At 45.0% G+C, this 22,282-nt stretch overlaps 1 protein-coding gene across 1 annotated transcript in view; it reads left to right on the plus strand.

The window, feature by feature from the left end:
• Positions 1-13,141, plus strand: part of SLC6A17 (solute carrier family 6 member 17) — a 54,672-nt gene extending 41,531 nt beyond the window's left edge. Inside the window, exons 10-12 of the mRNA XM_053246276.1 lie at positions 86-245; positions 535-697; positions 2,274-13,141. Coding sequence (XP_053102251.1) covers positions 86-245; positions 535-697; positions 2,274-2,642 — 692 coding nt within the window. The 3' untranslated portion in view covers positions 2,643-13,141. The remainder of the gene's footprint in view (positions 1-85; positions 246-534; positions 698-2,273) is intronic.
• Positions 13,142-22,282: the final 9,141 nt, after the last annotated feature.

Consider the following 22,282-nt stretch of genomic DNA (forward strand, 5'->3'; position numbering starts at 1 on the left):
TGTAGATACTGTTTTCTGCACACAGGAGAAGGTTTGTGTGTCCCCATGTGGCCGTGTGCTGACAGTTATAATCTGTTCTTTGCAGTTGGCTGTTGCATCTTTGCTTTCCTTGTGGGGCTGATCTTTGTGCAGCGTTCAGGCAACTACTTCGTCAACATGTTTGATGATTACTCGGCGACCCTGCCGCTCACTCTTGTGGTGATCCTGGAGAACATTGCTGTGGCTTGGATTTATGGTACCAAGAAGTAAGAGTTATTTCAAAGAGAACCAAGGCAGACGAAATGTGAACTCCCACTTCCTCCTTTATTGGCCTGGCTGGTTTCTTAAAACTGTTGCCATTTGATGCTGTACCTTCATACCTGTGACATGTGTAAAGGACTTAATTGCTCCTGAAGCACTCAGATATCAGGGTGCTTCTTTGGACTGCTGGCCCCATCAGTGTTCCAGAATTAAGACTCTCCATCCAGTCTGGGGAAGTAAGGAGCAAAGAACCAGGCTCTTGTGCTTCATCTGTTTGCTTTCATTTCTTTCTAGATTCATGCAAGAATTAACAGAAATGCTGGGTTTTCGACCTTACCGGTTCTACTTCTACACATGGAAGTATATCTCTCCCATCTGCATGGCTGGCCTAATGACAGCCAGCATAATCCAGCTAGCAGTCAGTCCCCCAGGTTACAATGCCTGGATCAGAGAAGAGGTGAGTTGGTGTGTAGGAATGGAACCTAATGGCCTCAGATCTGCAGACAGGGCACTAATATGCAACCAACCCATAAACTGCACCATGCTGCATACTAGATGAACATGAGCTGCCTGCCATTGTACAATAAGGCCACAGGAGCCTCAATGCAAACTGCTATGATCACTAGGATGATTGCTGTGTTATCATTGTTACATCCCTTGGCACACAGTTTATGGTTTTAGAGGCCCAAAGTACTTTGCAACCCTTCTTCCTGCTTCCAGAGTTGTGGCAGTGGAGACTGCAGACACAACCTAAAACCCAGCTAGCCAATTTCCCACAGGAGTTGACTCCAGGCAGAGGCTGATTGGGTTTCTGGTCATCCAAGTGGAGATGAGAGCAAGATGCTTTTCAGCATAGAATGGCAACTGCTGGAGCTCCAGAATTATACAAATTCTCTTGCTTTGAGGGGGACCAATCCAGGGTTAAAGTCCAGCATGTGTGATCTGGCCTCAGGAACTCACTTATGCATATACTGATTCTACAGGAAATTGTTGGCCTGGCTTTATAACCTTGTGCAGCAGCAGCTGAACCTGCTTATTTTGTTTTGGTAGGGCTGGCTACCCACTGCAAGAACAAAATGTCCTGACATTTCTCTTGAGAGATGAATCCCTTGCAAGGTGTTTCAGCCTGTGCGTGCAACAGAGAGAGCAGAATGTGGGGTGGTGTTTTTTTCTGAATGAAAATAACTTCTGTTAGTTTTCATTGAATAAAATTTCCCCTTATTGTCCATGCTTTCCCATCTCGCCTAGGAGATGGAGGACAAGTATGTGTTTCTCTTGGTGCCAAAGTAATATTAACTATTGATGTCACTGAAACTTATATTTCCCAGCTTATCTATAAGAGGAACATTACAGACCTGAAAGCAATGCTCTGACTCAGATTTTAATATTAGCTGGAGAAGAAAAAGGTCTCCTCACTCAGCCTCCCTACCAACCTCTCTCTCACCTCCAAACCCCCACTTGCCTTCTTTGCTTCTCTGGGGTGATAGCAGCAGAATGGAGGAAGGGAGAAAAGTCTCTCCTCACTCCCCCAGTTGTACCTCACATGCAGCTATGGCTGTGAACCAGGCTCCAGGAGCACTGGAAAATGTAGTGTTTAATAGCACTGGGAAAACTACATTTCCCAGCACTCATATCACCAGGCCTGTGTGCCAGATGGAGAAGGAAGGAGAGAGAGATCTTCCTCCATACTGCCACTGCTAGAGCAGTAAAGAAAAGCAGTGGATAAGTGGGCCTGAGGATTTGGAGAGTGGGCAGGTATGAGGGTGAGTAGGAAGGAGGAGGAGTACACAGGGGAGTTGCAGGGGTCAGTTGACATCAAGAGCACAGTGGGCCCAAACTGGACTCAGAATGTAGGTCAGAATAAACTAAGCTATTTTCCAGATTTTGAGGGAAATGGTTAGGTTTCTGAGCCTAGCCAGAGGGGTTTGTGTGTGTGGTGGGGAGTATTTTCTACATCACTAAATTACTAACCTAATCAACTCTAGAGTTGTACTTGCAGTGAGGTTGATAAATCATATCTGTTCCTTTTCCAGGCTGCAGAGAAATATCTCTATTACCCAAAGTGGGCTATGGGCATCCTTGTTTCGCTGATCATCCTGGCCACCCTTCCTCTTCCTGTAATCTTCATCCTCCGTCAGTTCCACCTGGTGTCCGACGGTTCCAATGCTCTGTCTGTCACATACAAGAAGGGACGTATGATGAAGGACATCTCCAACTTGGAAGACAATGATGAGACACGTTTCATCTTGAGCAAAGTACCCAGCGAGACCCCTTCCCCAATGCCTACGCATCGGTCTTATCTGGGCCCAGGGAACACATCCCCTATGGAGATGAGCAGTGTTGCCAATGGGCGCTATAGCAGTGGGTACCTCATGGCCACCACCCCTGAATCTGAACTGTGACAGTCCACAAGCAACACTCTCTTACTTCCCAGGTGAAGGAGAGGAGGTCACAGAGAAGGAACCTGTGCTTTAGAAACCCTTCCCAGCATTTGCAGCTGCCATGAGCCAGGTGACGTCAGGGGAGTTTAAAGGTGGGATAGGGCCTTCCTGCTGGCAATTTCCAGATAAAATACCAGATCCCTTCTCAGTGAATAACAGTAATAAGACATTGCAATAAATTTTATGGGCATAGGGAAAGTTTTTAGCCAATTGATCCTGAACAATATTACTCATGTTCAAGCAATCGGAGATTGGAAAAGGGAGTCAGATTAGGGCAGCAGCCAAAGCAAAGGTTTCATGTCTCCTGGAGCTCTCTGCTTGTCCTTCTTCCTTTTTCTCTAGCTGGGAGAAGAGATTGCCTCATTCCACTGAGTATACCTAGCCACCACTATTCATAGCACCATAAAGATTAATGTCTTGACATGGATACTAGCAGACCACTTGTGGTTTTACACGCTGATAATATCCAAAATGCACATCCTTGGTGAAGACTTTTTACAAGTCTGAGCCAAGATATATTTGATGTAGGCAGCACATTTACAAGGCCTGGCTGTACCATCACATGATATCTGCCATGGCATTACTGATGTTGGATCAAAAACGTGTAAGGGTGGAGGGGATCTTGTTTCAGTGAAGTTTGCATTGGCACACTTCTTAATGTTACTCACAGTGTTCCTCTACCCAAAGCTGGCCTGTGCAGTGGCACAGATTCAGGAATGTGCTAGGCATGTAAGGTCAGGATTTCAAATCTGTCGCACCAGTGTCAGTTCTGAGCATTCATGGTGTCACTCCTGACATCTTGTTCTTGGCTTTGACCTCAGACATTTTATCAGGTATGCTATATGGATGAAAACTCTTCCAATAGCAACTGTTCTTTACAGGGACATGGAGTCCAGGTCAGGGTCTTCCCACATATAAATTTATGGGGTATTAAAAGCACTGTTTAAAAAAAAAAATCCAGTGTGCAGGCCACACATCTTCATTCAAGGTAGCACAAGTGTGTAGGATCTATCACAATATTGGAACAATGTGCTTAATTTCTGAGGAAATGTAATGCTTCATTCCGATACATTGCTGTTGTAATTGCAGTGTGGAATGTGATTGTTTACATGTCACAGTCACCTATTGGATAGAGCTGATGCCATTACAAATGACAAAGACACCGTTCTTGTCTATGCTCAGCCCTGTTCAGTTGGTGATTCAGACGTGCTTTGCCTTTTTCTTTTTAAAATTATATTATTATTGGGCAGCATCCAGACTAAGTGAGTCACAACTAAATCCATTGAAATTAATGGGACTCAGATTAGTCATGACTAACATGTCTCATTGATTTCAGTGGTGCTTACTCACGACTAACTAGTCTGGATGCTTCCTATTTTTTTATTTTATTTTAGCTACTTGGAACATGTGCACTTCTCTGCTGCACAAATCATGTGGCTCATGTAGTGAGAGTCTTTTAAAAGTTGTTCAGATGTGCCACATAATGTTTGAACCTTCAAGTGGTGAATATAAGACCTATTCCCTTCCCTTTCTCCCACCACAAAAAGGAGGATATATGCAAAGGAACCTTGTGCTGTTGCTGCTGCAAGATCACTGGTGGAATCATTATGTGGTGGCTAACTTGTAAACAGTGTGTGCTTTAAGTGCTCGTGCAGAGAGAGTGGGGTGCAAAAGTTGAGGTGATTGGATATGACTGGGTACTCCCAGCAGAAAGACGCATGGCCAAAACTTCCCTTGGTTTTCCCCACTGGGGAGTCTTATTCTCAGCCTCGGGAACAGAAGTTCCCAGAGTTCAGTGGCCTTAAGTTAGGCCTTAATGCCTGACTCAGGAAGTGCAGCTTGCAGCAAGCACCAATGCTGGTTCCAGAATTAGGACTGGTCCCTTCTTGCAACCAGCAACCCTGTGGAAGTCACTTTATATCACTTCCCACAGAGGCTGCCTCCTTGTGGCAAGCTACTTGGGCACAGAAGCTGGCCATAACACAGACTGAGGGATGTTCTCCAAACCAGGGATTCTCAACGTTGGATCCCCGGATGTTTTTGGACTTCAACTCCCATAATCCCCAGTCCCAGTGGCCTTTTGTTGGGGATTATGGGAGTTGAAGTCCAAAAACATCTGAGGACCCAATGTTGAGAATCCCTGCTCCAAACCACTGGAGACTTAAAAAAAAAAAAGAATTAAAATCATCATCAGCATCAAAAGTCTTCGTGTAGTGCAAGAAAAACCTCCCAGAGAGAGTCATTGCACATGAACAATTTGCTGCACTGCCAAAGAATGTTGTTTAAAACCGCTGCATGGCAGCCTTTTCCTGTGTACCTGACCTGACCTGAGCACCTTGTCTTGTGTCTGTAATCTCTTGGTGTTCTTCCTGTTAGCAATGGATACTATTTGCAGAGTCTCAGCACTTCCCCTTAGCTTGCAGTCTATGACACTTCCTAGATCCTATTGGAGGAAGGGAATTCCTCATTTCAGTTGGAAAGACATTTATGCCAGCACATGCTTTGGCTTGACTTACCTTACCTTCATTAGATATGCAAGGTCTTCTCCCCAGTTTCTGCTTTTGTCTTCAGGTTGTATCATTCTCTGTCTTTAAAGGCTCTGAAACTCTCTTGCAGCTTCCCTTCATTCCACTGGCCTCTTCTGGACTATTTGATTTGTCTCTGACTTGCTTTGAACAGCATTTTGGTCCCTTTGAACAGGACCTTAGGTGCTGAGAAACTGTGATACAAACCCTTTGCCCTTCAGGAAAGGTTATTGCACATGCCTTTGAACCCATTTTGCAAAAATTAACTATCAAGTCCTTTGCAAGTGGGAAAATAGAGATACAAGTTGTTGTGTCAGTGTGTGAATCAGCAACAGAACTGAGAGTGGAAGCCTAGGTTTCTACCACAGGCCTTTATCTTTATCCATGTGGTTTAAGGACAGTAATACAGCTGCCAAGAGAACTTCCTTTGAAATCCTTTATCAAAATACAGTAATAGTTTCCGTGCCAGTAGCCCACAGACCAGATTATCTTTATTCTCTCATTGTGGAGCTCATTCAAAAAGGGGTGAGGGGCTGTAGGAAGAACATTGGGCACAGTAATCTGAAGCAGGACATTCTATTGTCCGGATTCATAGATGTCCTGGGTTCTTAAAACAAAGAACCTTTTAAAAGAGGGTTAACTGATTATTTGGACAGAATAGCCAGGCTGAGAAATAGCATCACTGTGACATCACCAGAGTATGCACATTAGTAGCTCACAACATTTTACAATTCCTCTTTTTATTCTCTCTGACAACTCAGCTTTTCATTTGGCTTCAGGCTGGCCAAGTGCTATTAAATACTTATGCTTAGTTACTGTTAAGTGTCTCCATTTCACATACTGGATTATTTAAATGAGTCCATTTGCCACAGACAAACAATGCAGTCTAAACACAGGGAGGGTGCTTGCATACATATACAAATGGTCAATCGATCCTCTTTTTGTATTTCGGACACCTGTATTGTCCTTGTTCCATATGCATAACCTATCACAGAGCAACATATTGCAAATAACCCTCACAGAGGCAGTTATTTGACATAAAAGACACAAAATAAGACATACTCTGTCACAGTACTGGAATGGCTAAAGATCAGAAATAAGTTGGGTGTTCTGCTGGTATGTGAACCAAGATAGCTCTATTGGTATGAATGAATTTGAAGGACTGCTACCTACTGGCAGTTTGATTCAGTGGGTGATTAAATCTAGCATTTGCCTAACTGACCAAGTGCGTGCCAGTGGGTGGCACTGTTTTACTATGTCCAACCTAAAGGCTGGTCTACATATTCAAGCCGTGCTTATTTTCTTCATGTAGTGTATGGTTATATGATGTAATGAAACAATGTGAATCAGGCCATACATAGATACAGATGCAGCCATTTCCACAACCGAGGTGGCACTTTTCCAAGGCTCTGTGTCAGATCATGGGGATTGAGGCTTTCTCCATATATCTCCTGTTTCACACAAATGTTTCTCATAAGAACATAGTCAGACTATTGGTCCATCTAGCTCAGTATTGTCTCAGGCCTGCTCAACTTAGGCCTCACAGCTGTTTTTGAACTACAACTCCCATAATCCTCAACCACAGTGGTCAATAGCCAGGAATTATGGGAGTTGTAGGCCAACATCTGCAGGAGGGTCAAAGTTGAGCAGCCCCGGCAGAGGCTTCTCCTGGGTTTCAGGCACAAGTCTTTCCCAGCCCTACATGGAAATACCAGGGATTCAACCTGGGACTCTCTGCATGCAAGGCAGTTGCTCTGCTACTGAGCTACAGCCCCGTCCCCAATTCTCCATGTAACTAAGTATCTCTGTATGCAGTCATATGGAGAAAATGTGAGGAGCTTGGATGTCTGTATGTTTTTTTAAAAAAAATTGTTAAATTTATATACTGCCTTTCATTAAAAACAATCTCAAGGCAGTTTACAAAAGTTAAAAACATACAATAAAAATGACAATAAAAATATTAAGCTAAAAATATAAAACCAATCTAATTTAAAATCTATAAAATACAAACATAAAAACTATATGCAAGTAAAACACATAGAAGCAGCAATAAAAACAATCATGTAAAGGCCTGGATAAAAAGCCAAGATTTAACAAGCTTTCTAAAAACTGTGATGGAGTCAGAGGAGCGAATGGCCACTGGGAGAGCATTCCAAAGTCTGGGGGCAGCAACAGAGAAGGCCCTGTCCCGAGTGCACGACAGCCAAGCCTCCCTCATTGTCGGCACCCGGAGCAGAGCCCCCTCAGATGACCTTGTCAAGCAGGCAGCAACTCTTGGGAGCAGGTGGTCCCTCAAGTACCCTGGGCCCAAACCGTTAAGGGCTTTAAAGGTCAAAACCAGCACCTTGAATTGGACCTGAAAATGAACTGGCAACCAGTGCAACTCTTTCAGAATGGGTGTGATGTGCTCCCACCGGGCAGCTCCAGATAAAACCCTAGCTGCTGCATTTTGCACTAGCTGTAGTTTCTGGATATTCTTCAAGGGCAGCCCCACTTAGAGCACGTTACAGTAATCCAGCCGTGACGTGACTAAGGCATGGGTAAATGTGGCCAGATCTGCCTTCTTGAGAAAGGGTTGCAGCTGGCGCACTAGCCAAAGCCGTGCAAAGGCACCCCTGGCCACCACCTCCACCTGAGCTTCCAAAAGCAGAGCTGGTTCCAGTAGTACCCCCAAGCTGCGTACTTGCTCCTTCAAGGGGAGTGCAACCCCATCCAGAACTGATAAAATCTCCTCATCCCGATTGGCTCTCCTACTGACCAACAGTACCTCCGTCTTGTCTGGATTCAATTTCAGTTTATTAGCTACATCCAACCCATCACGGCCTCGAGCCCCCGATTCAGGACATCCACCGCCTCCCTAGGATCAGGTGACAAGGAGAGATGGAGCTGAGTGTCATCTGCATATTGCTGACAACTCAGTCTAATTCCCCGGATGACCTCTCCCAGCGGTTTCATGTAGATGTTAAACAGCATGGGGGACAAGTCTGAACCCTGCGGGACCCCACAGGCCAATGACCATGGGGCCAAACAGGAGTCCCCCAGCACCACCTTCTGGACCCTCCCCCCAAGAAAGGACCGGAACCACTGCAATGCAGTACCTCCGATTCCCATACTCAAGAGGTGGCCCAGAAGGATACCATGGTTGATGGTATCGAACGCCGCTGAGAGGTCCAGCAGAACCAACAGGGACGCTCTCCCCCTGTCTAGTTCCTGGTGTAGGTCATCCACTAGAGCGACCAAAGCAGTCTCAGTCCCATATCCGAGGTGGAAGCCAGATTGAAAAGGGTCCAGATAATCTGTATCATCCAAGACCCTCTGCAGCTGGGATGCCACCACAGGCTCTATCATTATGACAGAACATGGCACAAATCATGTGTACAAAGCCAGTTCCTTCATGTTGCTTCCGCCCTAATGTAAATACATTACTATTTCAATGAAACTTAATTTCATTGAAACTTATTTCCACCATATCAAGGATCAGGGTGCTATTGAATTGTGAGGTGTCAACTGATACGGTATAACTGATATCCATTACTGGAATCTGATGATTACGAAGTGGCTCCTTCAGATTCTAAAGGGTGGATATATACAGGCACAACCTGGTATTACAATGGTTGGTCTCAGTGGAGTTTTGCTATCTAACCGCAACTGAGGCTCTAGTTGACATTTGGTTCTTATCCCTGCTGACTTCCATATGTATGGCTGGAATTGAGAGATCCAAGCAGAGGCTCCTTGGGCTTGGAATCTGCGCAGTTAAATGGAACATTATCCCTGGTATACTGACCCTCTTGTGAAGCAGTTGTGAGGCTTGGCATTTTAGACAAATGAGAATGCCTTGAGCTTGCTGCTTATTGTTTGTGGTGGCAAATTGGGAATCTTGAAAGGGAAGGGATTCAGCTGAAAGAATTGCTGTCTGGAAGGTTTCTCTTTTTATTTTCTCCTCCTCTTTCTGTATTGCGCTCCCCCCGCCCCCTTTTCCTGCCTCCCTTTCCTGCCTCAGAAATAAACTATGGTGCTCAGGACCAGGAAGTAGCCATGCTAGGCTATTGGGAACCATAGATATCTACTTCAGAAGAAGGTGAGCATAGCAAAATCACTCTCTTGAGGAAATTCATTATGAGCTTCATTACTCTTTCCCTATCTATGCCCCTTCCTCCTCCTCCTCTCTTCCAAGTACTTCTTTAGAACAAAGATGGACAATGGAGGGCTTCTAGATCTGTACAGTATAAGTGTCTTTCTGCTGGTGCTGATTCTCAACTTCTGTACATCGGCACATCACTTATGGAGTTCATTGGGGTAGACATAGGCTAATGGCAATCAATGCACTGGAGTCAGTGGATCAGATCCTCAAATGAAGCAGATCCATGTCATGCTGCAATAGATCTTGGCCACCACCTAGTGGGACATGCTTATGATTTTGCAGTGGGCCCATTGCATTTCCTTCTCTCATCATGTGGTGTAGTTCCAGTGGCAATGGGAAGACAAAGAAACACTATATTATGTATATACAGAGAAAATAATCTAGAGATTCTATTTCTATTGTATATTTATTCTGTAAATGTTGGTGTAAATTCTGTTAATGACAGACATATTCCAAAGTGATCCGTGAACTATTTTCATTCTCAGTGCTGTACAGATCTATTTTATTGTATCTTTGATATATATTTATAATTTTTTTAGTGTATGATTGGTGACCACACCCTGCTGAGCTGTCCACAAGGGGGGTGGGGGGGGAGCACAGAGGGGCACTGCCTTCATTATTTCTGTGGAACTATAACAGTATTACATTGTGTCATTTTGCTAGGTATTAGACTTGGGAAGTGGTGGGATTACATATTAGTTGCCTTGAGCAGTTGCTCCATTGAGTCTGTGTGTGTGTCTGTGTTAAGGCTTGTAACTGACGTTGTATTTATGTTTGTTACATTAGGGTTAGCTTTTCCTATAATCCAGTCACTTTCTAGGCCATTCTGTAACTTCTGTTATTATGATATTCTCTGATAGTGAGCATGGCCTGGTTTCCTCAAATTTATGGCTTATTCAGATAGGGATAAAACTGATGCACTACATGGTTTTGTGACCATGCTCTGACTATATCTCATAGCTTCAAGAATGAGCCAAAAATTATGATCACATACTAAAGCATTGAAATATAGAGATGGCTGGGAATAGACAGGGAGCTTCTGAAGTCAAAATAGAATTTCTACCTTGGCTTTTAGTGTAGGAAGGGTATTGTGGCCTTTATTCATGGGAAAGCACCTGTTGAATACTAGATGTTGTTATCAGATGGGTCCAAGCTCTGCAAAAACAGCACAATGGCTAACTGATAATGGACCAATTGAAAGTATTATTAGAAAATGCCCTATCTGCTGTTGAGCTTCCTCCTTATCTGATACCTTATCTGCCCACTTCAGATAGGCTCTTCTAGCACAAACTACACATCCATGAAGCACAAAATCCCAGAAGGGAAAAGCAACATTCCAGTACTCCTCCCAGCAATGCAGCCTACCTGGATCATATCCCACAATTATTGTATTTTCACTCTAAGTACCTGGGAGCTAGCCCAGAATGCAAAATGAATCCAGTTGGTGGGGTACTTTTCCTTGACACACTTTCTATATTTTGGCTCAGTGGACATGATCAAATCACATCAGATTTCCACCTTTGATACAGCCACACAATACTGAAATGGTTATCCTATGGAGGAATACCAGTCATAACTCTGATAAGCACACTTAACCTGTTTATTAAGAGCCCCTGGTGGCACAGTGATAAAACTGCCGCCCTGTAACCAGAAGGTTACAAGTTCGATCCTGACCAGGGGCTCAAGGTTGACTCAGCCTTCCATCCTTCCGAGGTCGGTAAAATGAGTACCCAGAATGTTGGGGGCAATATGCTAAATCATTGTAAACCGCTTAGAGAGCTTCGGCTATAGAGCGGTATATAAATGTAAGTGCTATTGCTATTATTCTTAATTCAGTGTGGCCAGCAGCCAATACTGTAACTAGATAAATAGTACTGATCATAGAGGAGATTTGTGCCCCAATCCCGAGAAGTAAATCCACACATGGTAGCAGGCTTCCATAGACTTCTCTGGATCAGGATCTGTGGGCTTAAATGGATGCACACTGAGATGCTCATCCAAATGTGGATGTTGTGTATCTGCACCACATTGCTTTTCAACTGGATGTCTATCCCCATCCACATGTGTTGCAACTAAGTACAAACATGAGTGACAAGCTAGATGGGGGTGATAGGCTCCAAAGACATTATCTTGTTGTGAAAGTGGTTTGAAAGCAAGTCCTTCAAATGTTAACCATTGTATCTTTGTTGATTTAACTAAAGAGTGGGAGGTGAGCTTTTAGGAATGCTCCAAAGGAAATGTGGTTATATCTCAAATCTGAAAGCCTATACATAATCTGTAGTGTTAATCAGGACGTATACTCCCAACCATTTCTGGCTCATTTGGGACATCATAAACTGAGCCCAAATGTACTGTATCACATTATGCCTGTTACAAGATCATTTCTGTTCAACTCCAAATTGCAATTTGTGTCCTAAAAAAATGTTTCAAAAATCAGTGTTGGATAAAGGTGTGATAAGTCAATACAGCAATGTCACCAATATGCCAGTTGATACCTAATGACATCAGAACGGATTGACTGTGGATATGGTAACAAAATATTAACAGCCCAATCCTATGCAGAGTTTGCTATGCCTGATTTTGCATTGGATCAGCCTGTAAATCAACTCTACGACGGGTTCATCATAAAGTGTAGTCAAACTGGGTAGTCTGTACCACCCTGAAAATGAGTCAAAAATGACCACCCCTTAGTTTCATCCAACTGAGCTAGCTCCATAAATGCTATGGGTCTGGGAGGAGCCCAGGGTACTCTTCTCAAGAATCCTGTCCTTTCCCCAAGAATCCTGTCCTGGGTGTTGCTTTTCTTCACTTTGTCTCAGGACTATATTATGTTCAAGCAAATGCTCCCACATACAGACCAGGCTGTCTGTAGTACATTGCCCTACAGCTTCTAATCAAACATTTGAGAAGAGATAGCCGTTAATGCCACATGGAGGGAAGTTGCTGACCTTCTTAGCAAACTCTTTTTATCCCCTTGGGTATCTTATGCAAGAACAAATTGACTAGTCACATACAGGATATTCATGCTACAGTCTTGTATTTTGGACTTGTATAATGTGCCATTGGAGGTGGTCAGCAAGCAGCCACAAGAGGCACCTGGCACAAGTCAGGAACTCTGAATGTGTCCGACTTCACTCCTAGCAAATTCATTTTGAAGGATTTCTTGGTTCCACCTGTAGAGTTTCTTCTTCACCCCAGTGCTCAGCCCTCGGCATGTTTGTGTATTGGGCATAGCTGGCCTATGCAGTTCAAAGGTGGTTCCTAAAAGCAAGTCCAAACCGTGATAACTTCTTGCTCTGGGAATATAAAAAAACTTTGTACCTCAACAGAATGGCAGAGGTTGAGAGATGGCCTTTCCCAGAATCCACAACTGAGGGGTCATCTGAAAACATTCACCTGAAGAACTGGGGCACCCTGGGGACAAGAGAGAGGGAAAGGGTCAGAGTGCCTTTGAATCTGATCTACTATGCTTTATGGTCTGGTCTGAGTAGCAGGGCCTTGAATCACCAAAGGGATATTTCTAGCTGTGGTGAAGAAAAAGCACTTGGGGTGGGCCTAGGAAATCTTCCTAATTTAAACACCACGAAGCAATTAAACTCGGAAAGCACATGCCTCAGATGAAATCTTACTGTACAGGAAAAAAGCACAGATTGTAGTGACTTGTCTCATATACTTTGTAGCTGGCGTAACTAACCATATGCACCCTGTGTCAGCAGGAGAATTCTGTTGTATGGGAGAAATAACTATGAAAACCCATAGCAGCCTGCAATTAAAAGAACTTATTCTTTACCATGCATTATCTCCTGGGTCTCCTTTATTTCATGTGCATAGTATCAGAGCATGCGGGAACAGTCTTCACTAGCTCTTGGTGAAGGGTATGGTCTGGGGCAAGACTGTCTGATTGCACATATGATGTATTTCTGCAGAGTCTAGAACATTGTAGCTGTATTATTTATATGGTACTGCTTAAAGGGGAGGAGAGCTGGTCCTGTGATAGTGAGCACAAATTGTCCCCTTTGCTAAGCTGGGTCTGACTTGTTTGCATTTGGATGAGTGACTACATGTGAGGACTGTAAGATCCCTTAGGGGATGGAGCCATAGCTCAGTGAAGAGCATCTGTATGAGGTTCCAGGTTCGCTCTCTGGCATCTCCAGGTATGACTGGGAGAGACTCCTGCCTGAAACCTTGGAAGGCCACTACCAGTCAGTGTAGACAAAACCGAGTGAAAGGACCAATGGGATCCAGGATCCTGCTGGCTGGTCAGCACTCATGCTCAGTAGTTGCACATTTGATCAGTGCTGATCTAGCCTTCCTATTCCTCAGACACTACCTCCTCACACCCACCGGTAAAGACATCAGGCCCTTCTTCCTCAAATATCACTGGGTCTGGGAGGATTTTGCAGAGATAGCTAAGATACCATCATATCTCATTGAAAGCAGCTGAATTGTAGGGGCCTCCAATGTCAGCTAACACTCCACGGTGGTGGGGTGTATTTTTTTTTGGCAGGGGGAGGGTTGGGTGATTTTTGTTTGGTTTTTTGGTGTGGTTTTTTGGTGTTTTTTTTGTAATAACTTCCTTATTGCTTTGGAAGATCTGGCTTTCTGCACAGCCTGGTCATAGCTGAGAATGGAGCAAATTAAATCCACCTGTAATAGGCCAGAATTTATACTTTTACAACTTCTGAATCCCAATCCCCCATGTTGTATCTTATCAGAATGTTCCTGTCCACTTGCTGGATGTGATTACTGGTAAAGGGGAATCCTTAGTGGATTCCCCTTTACCAGTAGGTTTTGCGCTGAACTGGGCACAGTTCAGCTCAACATGAACCCCCTCGAGCCAAACAGCTTGAAGTTGAGCCAGCTCACACATCCTTAGCTTGGAGTAAATATTTGGCAACCTCAATTTAGGATGCACAACTTATTTACCACACAAACGTGCTTGCCTGATGTAACTGCTACCATGCTTTAAAAAGTATTATATAAGTTGTGCCAGAATGCAGAGGGAAACTCATATTCTAATTAGCATTGCCTTGAAAGTAAGGCCATGTGAACAGACAGCATCAACACTCATATGCATTCCAGTGTGCATTTGCAAGCACATTCAGTGTATTCCTATAGTTCCTGAAACAGCAAGCAATACACATCTGGACTGCTTGCTTACGTGCATGGAACATCTGGACTGGGGCAGCTATTTCAAGACAATCATGATGCCAACTGGATGTCTAAAAACACAGTTTATATTTGTGCTCTGCCCTCTCACATACACAAATACTTTGGTGGCAGCACTATAGAATTGTAAGCTTTAGGCTGCAATGCTTTTGATTGGTTCTAAACTACACAGGAATGAGGACACTTGAGCCTTCTTCAGAGAACCCTTTCCCCCAGAAGAGGATGTGCTACTGCAGGGCTGGCCTAAGGTACTGCAGTCTTGAAGTAGGGTGTAAAATGAAGCCCTGTGCCCATGCCCTTGGTGGTGGCCCGCCCCCTTTCAAAACCAACTCTTCTAAGCTTTGAAAGTGCATTGAGACAAGGGAGAAGGGGAGGTTGCTGTCAGCCTCTTCTTTCTCCTTGTGCTTCTTGCCTCAAGTTTTCCGAGGAGGAGAGGTGCTCTTTGCAAAGTTTGCAATGGTCCCAAGCAGTTGCTCCCATGGCAGCTGCAGGAGGCATCTTGTTACCCTGCCAGTGTTCCAGTCATCTGCTGCCTGAGACAACCACCTCACTTGGCCTCATGAAAGGGCCGCCCCTGTACTTCTGGCAGTAGTGGCTCATCCTAACGAACCGGGGTTGCCAAATGAGATGCAGCTGCCTCTGATTCCCAGCATCTCTGGTCACTCCTGTCTCTGCTATTCCTCCCCACCCCAGTATTAACAAGAGCCGTGCTGCCTGCAGACATGCCATTTGTCAGGTCAAGTTGCATGTGCTGCTGGTCAATGATTTACCAGCCTACACAGCTCTACCTGATGAATTGCAAGCCTGCAGGCAGCATGGCTCTCATTAACGCTGGGATGGGGCAGGATGGCAGAAAGAGGAGCAATCAGTGCTGCTGGGAACCAGAGGCAGTTGTGCCCTGTTTGGCACCCCCTGGCTTGTTAGGATGAGCTACTAATAGTGACTTTAGTTTTCAGTCCTCTGTACCTGTTTAAGTCCAGCATGCCTGATATTATACAACAGAGAGGCTTGTTTTTCTCTGTGGCTAATAATAACTATGCTTCTCTGAAAATGGATTAGTAACTTGTTTGGATAAGCCCGCTGTCCTATGCACATTTAGCTGGGAGTAAGCTCTATTGAATTCAGCATGACTTTCTTCTGACCAATTCCACAAATGTTGTGGAAGAGTAAAGCCCTAATAACAACCTCATCCTTAGGATAGCTGGCCTGGTTAAACCATGGAAGAAATGACATCACTGTAGTGTTTGGACAACCACAAGATGTCTCCCTGCTCCCTGGGAGCTGGAAAAAGCTCTTCTAAGTTTCCTTCCTTCCTTCCTTCCTTCCTTCCTTCCTTCCTTCTCTTGTTTTGTAGTTGCTTTACTTCAACAGAAAGAGCACAGATATCCTACATCTTGTAACAAAGCAGGACCACATCTTTTCAACTGTGGCAATCTGACATTCTTTCCCAAGGGCTGTAGGACAATATTGACTACTTTGACAACCATAATCTCAACAAGTGTTGCCCAGCATAGCTTCATGGCACTGGCATAATGAGGGCAGAGGTGGACTGTGTTTGACACACACACACACACACACACACACACACACACACACACACACACACACCAGTGGTGTGTGGCCACCTGTTGGTGGCGGGCCTCTCCTCCCCTTACCGGCGGTGGCAATGATCCCATCACCACAGCCACTCGTGCAGGCTGCCACCACCTCTGCAGGCTGCTGCCACTCTTGGAGGCTGCTCCTTATGCTGCCAACTGTGTGGCTGCCCGCCATCTAGCTGGGAGGGGGGCAGCACCGGGAAGCTGGGAGGCCCCATTCAATTCCTCTCTGGAGTTCCTCCCTGCTTCCCAGCAGCCCCGAGCTCGATGGGAACTGAGAGCATGCATGTGCCCTGTGTCTTCATTCCCATCTAGCTTCTGACTAGCCTGGAGCCAGATTGCAAATATGTGTGTGTGAGAGGAAGAGCAGTGATAGTGAAAGTGAACAGCAAAGGAGACAGGAGTGATAGTAGCAGCGGTGAGGGTGGGGGCAGAAGCAATAACAGCAGTGGGCAGCAGGGCGGCAGTGGAGAGCACCCGGCTGGCAGGAGGGGAAGGGGCAGGTGACAAGACAACTCCCAGACCCTGGAGCGGCCTCTGGTAGCTTTCTCCTGCTTCATGGACTTTCATTGGTTCTGCTAGATATACAGCTTATTTACTGTTTTAACAGCAGAGAGCTGTTAAGACACAAGGCTTAGGTGTGAAGAATATTGGTGCCACTGGGAAATACACTAAAGGCCAACAGGATGCCACTGTGTGAAACAGGATGCTGGACTAGATGGGCTTTGCGTCTGATCCAGCAGGGCTGTTCTTATTCTATGGAATTCTTTGCCATGGGATGTGGTGATGGCCACCAGCTTGAATGGCTTTAAAAGGGGCTTAGACAGATTCATGGTGGACAGGTCTATCAATGGCTTCTAGTCTGGTGGCAGTGGGCCATCTCCAGCCTCAGAGGCACAATGCCTCTCAAAAGCAGTTGCAGGGGAGCCACAGCAGCAGGAGAGAAGGCGTGCACGTACCTCTTGCCTGTGGGCTCCCCAGGGGCGTCTGGAGGGCCACTGTGTGAAACAGGATGCTGGACTAGATGGGCCTTGTGCCTGATCCAGCAGGGCTGTTCTTATGTTCTTATGACATTCATAAGAGCAGAATTTGGCCTGGAATATAACTTAGGGTTCTTACAGGAAGCCTCATGGGAGATTTAACATCCCCTGAGCAACCACTTTCACCTATGGAAGATCACAAGTTCAGTCCCTAGCAGCTGAAGATCAAAGAATTTCAGTAAACAGAGTTAGGAAAGCAGGGGCATACCGAGGCTGGAGTGGGCCTGGAGACGAGATTTTTAAATGGGGCCCTCATTTTGCGCCTGCGTGAATGCTTGTGCACATCAAAAGGGGGCAATCTTTCACTATGGAATAAATGAATAAACATTTTTAAACAGTCTGAATAATCTGAGGCCCCCATGGGTGCCAACTACCACCCAGCCCCAAAGCAATTCGTCAAAGGGATGGTTTTTAATGATTTTAAAGAAGATTTTTAAAGTTTTATTATTTCTCCCATAGGGAATAATGAGGATTAGATTCTTTGATCACATAAATTCTACATAATGAATCCCTATGTAGAATCTATGTGGCATCAAAGAATCCAGCACGTATGGATTCTCTGGTGTTGGGTTCTCTGATTACCAGTTGTTTCCCCCCTGCTAAATATAAGAGAGTGACTGCTTTAAAAGGCACCTCTTTTCTCAGTTAGCAGGGGGCTAACTGAAGCACATACTTCAAGCAAGGAGAAGTTTAATTGCTCTTCAGAGAGTTATATGAACAGTTTGCATATAAGCAAAGTATTTTGAAGTGAGGAACACATGTGTTCCTGAACATATTATGACAGTTATTTCTTTTGCAAACAAACAACAACAAACCCCAATATTCAAAATACTATATTTTTACAAATTGTAAAAATATGACACTCTATGAATGCAAAAGCTGGACTTGGGAGAAGTGAGACAGAAAAAGTATTGACGCTTTTGAACTTTGGTGCTGGAGAAGACTTTTGAGGATACTATGGACAGCCAGGAAAACCAACAAATGGATCATAGAACAAATCAATCCAGAATTTTCACTCAAGGCACAAATGACCAAGCTCAAACGATCATACTTCGGACACATTATGCGAAGACCCAGCTCCCTTGAGAAGTCCATAATGCTGGGGAAAGTTGAAGGAAAGAGAAGAAGAGGATGACCAGCAGCAAGGTGGATGGACTCGATTCCAACAGCAATGAATGCACCACTGAGAGACCTTAAAGGCCAAGTTGAAGACAGATCATCCTGGAAAGACTCTATCTATGTGGTCGCTAAGAGTCAACACTGACTTGATGGCACTTAATCAATCAATCAATTAAAGCTGGGCTGCTCACCTTTTCTTTCCTTAAAGAGATTTCAGTTCCCTCACCACAAAAACAACAACACCTAAAGTGTAACTAGTTACATCCTCACATATCCTTCCTCAGTGGGTGTCTCTCCCTTCACTGCAGTGCACTCTAGGGAGAAGCAACTTAGTTTTCTCTCTCCTTTGCTTCACCCCCACCCCAATCACCTTTCACAATCTCCAACCACAAGCAGAGGCAGCCCACAATGGGCTTTTCACCTCTTTGCTCACCTGCCCCCCCCCAGCACCTTCCTACCCACTGGGGCCAGCCATGGTGAATCAAGCAAGGGGAAGTCAAGGAAATTACTATTCATACATGTGCACGCGTGCACACATGTGCACACACACATATTCTAGGCTACTAACATTTATTTATTTATTCAATTTGAGCCAGCGTGGTGTAGTGGTTAGAGTGCTGGACTAGGACCAGGGAGACCCGAGTTCAAATCCCCATTCAGCCATGATACTAGCTGGGTGACTTTGGGCCGGTCACTTCTCCCTCAGCCTAAACTACTTCACAGGGTTGTTGTGACAAGAAACTCAAGTATGTAGTACACCGCTCTGGGCTCCTTGGAGGAAGAGCGGGATATAAATAAATAAATAGATAAATAAATAAATTTCTATACCGCCCTTCCAAAAATGACTCAGAGTAGTTTACACAGAGAAATAATAAATAAATAAGATGGATCCCTGTCCCCAAAGGGCTCACAATCTAAAAGAAACATAAGATAGACACCAGCAACAGTCACTGGAGGTACTGTGCTGGGGGTGGATACGGCCAGTTACTCTTCCTCTGCTAAATAAAAAGAAACCATGTTAAAAGGTGCCTCTTTGCCAAAATATGAGGAGTTACTAACCTGTTACTAACATGTTTTAGCTTCATTGAAATATTTCCTGTTTTTAGGCAACTTAAAAAGACCATGTTATGCTTTCAGAGGTCCTGCCAAACTCACACAACTATTTAGTCCTTGCGCAGCAAAAGCAGAGAGGTTTTGCAGCTTCTTCCAGCTATGGGAGCTGTTTATGTGCATGCACACAATTTAGCTTTTGGTGCAACACAGAAGATGGGTCCTCTAACTGTCTGGAGTAACACTCTTTGGTCCTTCAATTGTTAAGCAGAAGAGGTGTTTTTGGTAGATGCAGTTTGTCATGACATAGTGCTGTTTCGGGGAGAAAAATGTACCTCCAGAAATTCCCTCTGTTACACAACTATTACACATATTAAAGATGAGATATAAACACAGAGAGATCATCCACACAAGCCAAAAGTGTGTTCTACCCAGGCTTAGGAGCTGTGTGTGCTCCCAATTTTCAGTTGTGTGGAAGCAAAGTAGGAGGAAAACTTGGGTAGAAGTGATTGTGTGGAAACAAGGTAGGAGGAAAACTTGGGTGGCTTTTCCTCCTACCTTGCTTCCACACAAGCATGTCTGCCCAGGTGTTCCTCTTAACTTGCTTCCACACAACTGAAAATTGGGAGCCAACACAGCTCCCAAACCCAGATAGAACACAGCTTTTTATTGTGTGAATGACCTCAGAATGTGTTTGTAACTATCAAATGGGCCAGAGATCACTCAGCTTTACAGAAGATGACACTTAAAAGTCCAGGGAATAGGTGCTATGTTTTACACACAGATGCTACACATCTCAAAATTCAGGTCCTGTGAGCTCCAAAGTCATCCTAAGCACTACTAAGGTGCCAGACCACTCTGAACAATCCTCTTAATAATGTCTAAGCATGGAAGCAATAGCAGGACAAAGACTGTGAGAAATCTTCATAGCCAGGTCTACTGTGACATGATCAGAGGAGATCAGGACAACATCAGAGGAAAAGACAAGTGAGAGGAAGAGATTGTTAGTGTGTAGAGGAGGTTTGATGATGCTCATGGTCCATCATACTTACAACTCCTCATCCAAAGATAAAGGAGCTCTATTGTAATTGGCCATATTAGGTCACATGAATCCACAACATGAAGTCCACTTGAAGATGGACTTCCACATGAAGTCCACTTGAATCATTGTAGTAGATTATAAAAACAGGATAATTGTCCACTAGCTCCAAAACAAGGGATGGGACACCATTAATTGTTTCCTTAGAAGTAAGTAACATACTGAGTTCAATAAGGCTTACTCTCAAGTAAATGTGTCTAGGATTGCCACCTTATTTATTGTCCGGCGTCGCCAGCTGACCTTACCCCCAAGGACGGAGTGGTGCGGGGGCCCAAGGAAACAGGGACGGGTGGCAGCCGGGGAGAAGCAGAGGAAAGACAGCCAGCGGGCAGGGACTCGGCTCCAGCAGAGGAAGGGAAGAGCCCTGAAAGAGCCGAAGGGGAATTGCGTGAGAATAACATCATCAGCACATCTCCTGAAGAGAGGGAATTTGAGCAGCAGGAGGGAGAAAGGGGAGACATTGGCAGCAGCTGTAAAGGTAGACAACTACAGGGAATAAAGAGGGGCATTGGCTCCATAATTGGGGGTGGGTGATGCATAGCCTGTGAGAAGGCATATAAGGAGCTGGCCAGGGATGAGAGGCTGGCGGATGGCGGAGAGGGGCAGACACAAGGAGCAAGTAGCCTGGGATGGAGGAGGCACAGGGTGATGCTCAACCCCCTCCCCATCCATGCTCTGAGGCCAGCCCTGGTGAGCCCAGCCAGGCTTGGTAAAGGGGACAGAGATGTGTAGCCGGATATTGTATGATTGTATGTATGTATGTAACCAACATACTTGTAAACTGCCCACTACTGAAACTTCTAGGTGGTTTATTTACAACAATAAAACAAGCCAAGAAATTTAAAAACATATAAAAATTAAAATTAAAATAGTTGCCCATAAAAACTACTAGATAGCCAAAAAGCTTGGCTGAAGAGATGTGTCTTCAGTTGTTTCCTAAAATTCAACAGGGATGGAGCAGCTCTAACCTCAGCTGGAAGTGTGTTCCACAGCTCTGGAGCATCTACAGAGAAGGCTCGCCTTTGAGTCATCTCCAGATGAGCTGGCAGCACACTCAGATGAACTCCCCCAGAAGATAAACATGATGTGGATATAAGAATATAACTGGAAAGGCTATAAACTTGCTTTTAAAGCAGAGATTTTCAGAAATACAAATCATGCATTAAATTCTGTGCAGGATTCTGTGTTGTTTGCATAGGTTTCCTTCCATTCAGGGGCGGCTTGCCCATGAGGCAAGTTGAGATGATGGCCTCAAGTGGTGCCTGCACCCTGGAGTGGCAAGTGTGGGAATCCCACTTCACATCCTACCCCTGTGGGCGTCTTCTCACCTGCTGCTCTCCCCAGCTCGCCACCCCACTGCCCTGCTTTCTGTCCCTCCCCCTACCTTGTATACTGGCCCAGCCCTGATGCTGATGCCAGCCTTGCCTCCCTCACTGGCGCAGCCCTTCCCCATCTCCTGACTGCCTTACCTTCTGGGCACACCAGGGTTTTAAACTGCAGGACAGTGGTGGAGGCCAGGGTAGAGCTTCTAGCTGGAGCGGCAGCCTCTGCTTCATGAGCTGGGTCATGTTCTTTCTTGCTCTCTTCCCCCTGGACCTTCCACCAACAGACTTCTGCACACTTTGCTCCATTTCTGGAACAAAAAACTGTGTGTGGGCCTGTTGGTGGAAGGCATGGGGGGAAGAGAGTGTGAGAGAAAGCCATTCAGCTTGCAAAGAGGCTGCAGTGAGCAGCATTTCATGCTAGAAACTCTGTGCTCACCTCTGTCACTGCCACCTCCACTGATGACCCACAGTTTAAAACTCTGGTGTGCTTGGAAGATAAGGCAGCCAGGAGAGGGGAAAGGGCAGTGAGCGAGGC

This window comes from Hemicordylus capensis, chromosome 4, assembly GCF_027244095.1.
Source record: "Hemicordylus capensis ecotype Gifberg chromosome 4, rHemCap1.1.pri, whole genome shotgun sequence".
Taxonomy (NCBI): domain Eukaryota; kingdom Metazoa; phylum Chordata; class Lepidosauria; order Squamata; family Cordylidae; genus Hemicordylus; species Hemicordylus capensis.